The sequence below is a fragment of the Triticum dicoccoides genome, chromosome 6B (genome assembly GCF_002162155.2).
Source record: "Triticum dicoccoides isolate Atlit2015 ecotype Zavitan chromosome 6B, WEW_v2.0, whole genome shotgun sequence".
Classification (NCBI taxonomy): domain Eukaryota; kingdom Viridiplantae; phylum Streptophyta; class Magnoliopsida; order Poales; family Poaceae; genus Triticum; species Triticum dicoccoides.
In genome coordinates, this window is record NC_041391.1 from 574594108 (window position 1) to 574596496 (window position 2389).

Below are 2389 nucleotides of genomic sequence, written 5' to 3' on the forward strand. Positions count from 1 at the left end.
CGGGGCAAATAACTGCCCGGACCCTACCACCATGGCCCCTGGCGGTATGGTTAGACAGTCTACCGCCAGGGCCCCTGGCGGTAGGGTGCGACGGAGGGGGACGGCGCCGTCTCCGCGCGCTGACGTGGATAAGTTTCCTACCGCCATGGGCCGTGGCGGTAGGCTATCTAACCCTACCGCCAGAGGCCCTGGCGGTAGGCAAAAGGGTCAAATCTCGAAAAAATTTCAAACAGGGGTCAGATCCTGAAATACTTTCCAAAAAGGATCAAAACACGAAATTTTGCCTTCCTCTGACGGTTCTGAGGAAATGTTCACGGGTGGCTATAGCATCTGAACAGATATATAGAGAGAAAGATGATGACCGCAACTATCAGCCGTAGAGATCACATGGCAAGCTTCTGTTCACGGGCGGCTACCGATCGAGGATCCACTTTGATGAGCCTTTCTGGTGTGCGTAGAGTACTTTTTTGTCTCTTGCTTCCTGGTAGCCCTCTTTTTTATGATATGATACACTGACGACATGATCAGGTCATCAGGATCTTGCATCTTGCAATGGAAACGCAATGAAATTCTGCTGCTGTATGATGTCATTGTCACAGCGAAGAAACGGAAATTCTTTCGATCATCCTTGCGACTTGGGATACAGAAGAATGGGATCACGCCATGGCACTTGATGTGGTAGTGATTCCATTCATCAGTACAATCATCGTTCATCAATTGCATCCGCGTGTGAAAGTTAAGGAGGGAAACGGAGCAGAAAAAATGACAGAAGAAAAACAAAAACAGCGTGACCCGCTGAAACCATTTCCACAGTTCCATTCAACCGTAAGCACTCAAGCTCCGCCGCTGCAGATGCCGGTGAGCAGCACCGGTAGCCTCGCCAGCGACAACGACCCCTGGGCGGACCTCCGCAGCTTCCACTTGGCCTTCTGATCCTCCACGACCGCGGTCGCAGACGACGACGGCAGCACCCTCCCGTTCTCGAACAGCGGCACCGTCACCTCCCCGCCGTCGCCGGAGAGCTGCCTCTCCATGTGCAGGAAGTGGGCCAGCGACGTCGTGCCGCCGACGTCGTCCCTGCACAGCCGCCACCAGCTGGCGCCGCGACGCGGCCTCCACCTCCGGCGCCACGTCCAGCCCTCCTCCCCCGGCGCCGGCGCGCGGGGCCTCTCCTGCTCGTCCGCCGCCTGCTGCGTCTCCGGAGGCCGGTCCTCCCCGTCGGCCAGGGACACGCCCATGAGCGTCCCCAGCGTCGTGCTCCGGTCCCGGAAGAAGGAGCATGTGGACTGCGCCGAACGAATTAAACCGCGCATGTCAATGGAACACGAGCATGAACACCAACAAGATTGACTCAGCGCGTGCGCACCTCGGTGTCGATGTCGGAGGAAGAGGACGACGTCTCGGCGGAGGGCGAGGAGGGGATCATGCCGGCGTCGTTGTCCATCGGCGTCCTTCCTTCCCTTCCGGCGAGAACGTACGCTGCGATGCTCTGCGGCAGCGGGCGTGACACTGTAGTGGGCGATGGGCGTACTTGCAAGATTTGTCCCCTCCGGCGTCGAGGGCGGAGAGATTCGCGGGCCGGGACGGTGCTGCTTTATGCGCTGCGAGACGCAGACGCAGGTGGTGGCAGTGGCGCCAGGGCAGCAGCGGGTCAAGGGAGCCCTGCGGCGGCCGGCCCCTGTCCGTGACCGGTGAGATGAGTGAATGCTCGAGCCCTGAGCTTTTGACTGTTGTGTGGGTGGGGAAGGGTACAAGCAAAACCTGCAAAGGCATTTAGCGTAGGCTGATTATATTAAGCGACTTCCGAGGCGTGCTTTGACTCTACTGTTCCTGAGCACTTGGCACCGTGTGGCCATCCAATATGTATATTTATTTTTGAAAAGGAATGTGACCATCCATCCATATGACCAGGAGCTACAGTTTACTCTGAGGGCTAGAGTTATTGTTTTGACCCTTCGATGGTGATATTAGCAAAGAAAAAATGGCCCTACTTTTTTCTACAATGGTATGATATAAGTACAAGCTACCGTTATAGTCAGCGGCGGCAACCCTAGGCCTACGGACGGTGACCACATGACAAAAGTCTACCACCAACTCCAAGGGCCGCAACGGTAGCCTTCGCACCCCTACCGCCGAAGGCTCCGACGGTAGCCACCCGATCAGGTTAGGGGTGTGCTTGGTTCCCAATCGAGTTTTCACGTTTCCCCCATTCTGATCCGGAGTGTGGCTGCCACATTATATGAAGAGATTGGTTTCATATATGATGTTTGGTTAAAGTCTGAAAGATGCAAATACCTGGCGTTTGATTGCTCACGACCTAATATTGTGGTCACCTTTCTTCACCGGCGGTGACCTTACTACAAACTACAACTATAGAGACAACACCAAA

General features: G+C 55.7%; 1 protein-coding gene across 1 annotated transcript; it reads right to left on the minus strand.

Annotated features, from left to right (window-relative positions):
- Positions 1-584: 584 nt before the first annotated feature.
- Positions 585-1728, minus strand: LOC119324472 (uncharacterized protein At3g17950-like). Its single transcript, XM_037598263.1, has 2 exons — positions 1367-1728; positions 585-1286 (listed from the first exon to the last, which is right to left on the minus strand). The coding sequence occupies exons 1-2, from the start codon at positions 1442-1444 to the stop codon at positions 834-836; spliced, it is 531 nt and encodes a 176-aa protein (XP_037454160.1). The 5' UTR covers positions 1445-1728; the 3' UTR covers positions 585-833.
- Between the last annotated feature and the right edge of the window lie 661 nt (positions 1729-2389).

Bases quoted from the DNA above. Each gene is read 5' to 3' on its own strand.
- LOC119324472 (XM_037598263.1), bottom strand. From the start codon at position 1,444: ATGGACAACGACGCCGGCATGATCCCCTCCTCGCCCTCCGCCGAGACG. The intron at 1,287-1,366 runs GTGCGCACGCGC...CGTTCGGCGCAG, and splicing joins CCTCCGACATCGACACCGAG to TCCACATGCTCCTTCTTCCG.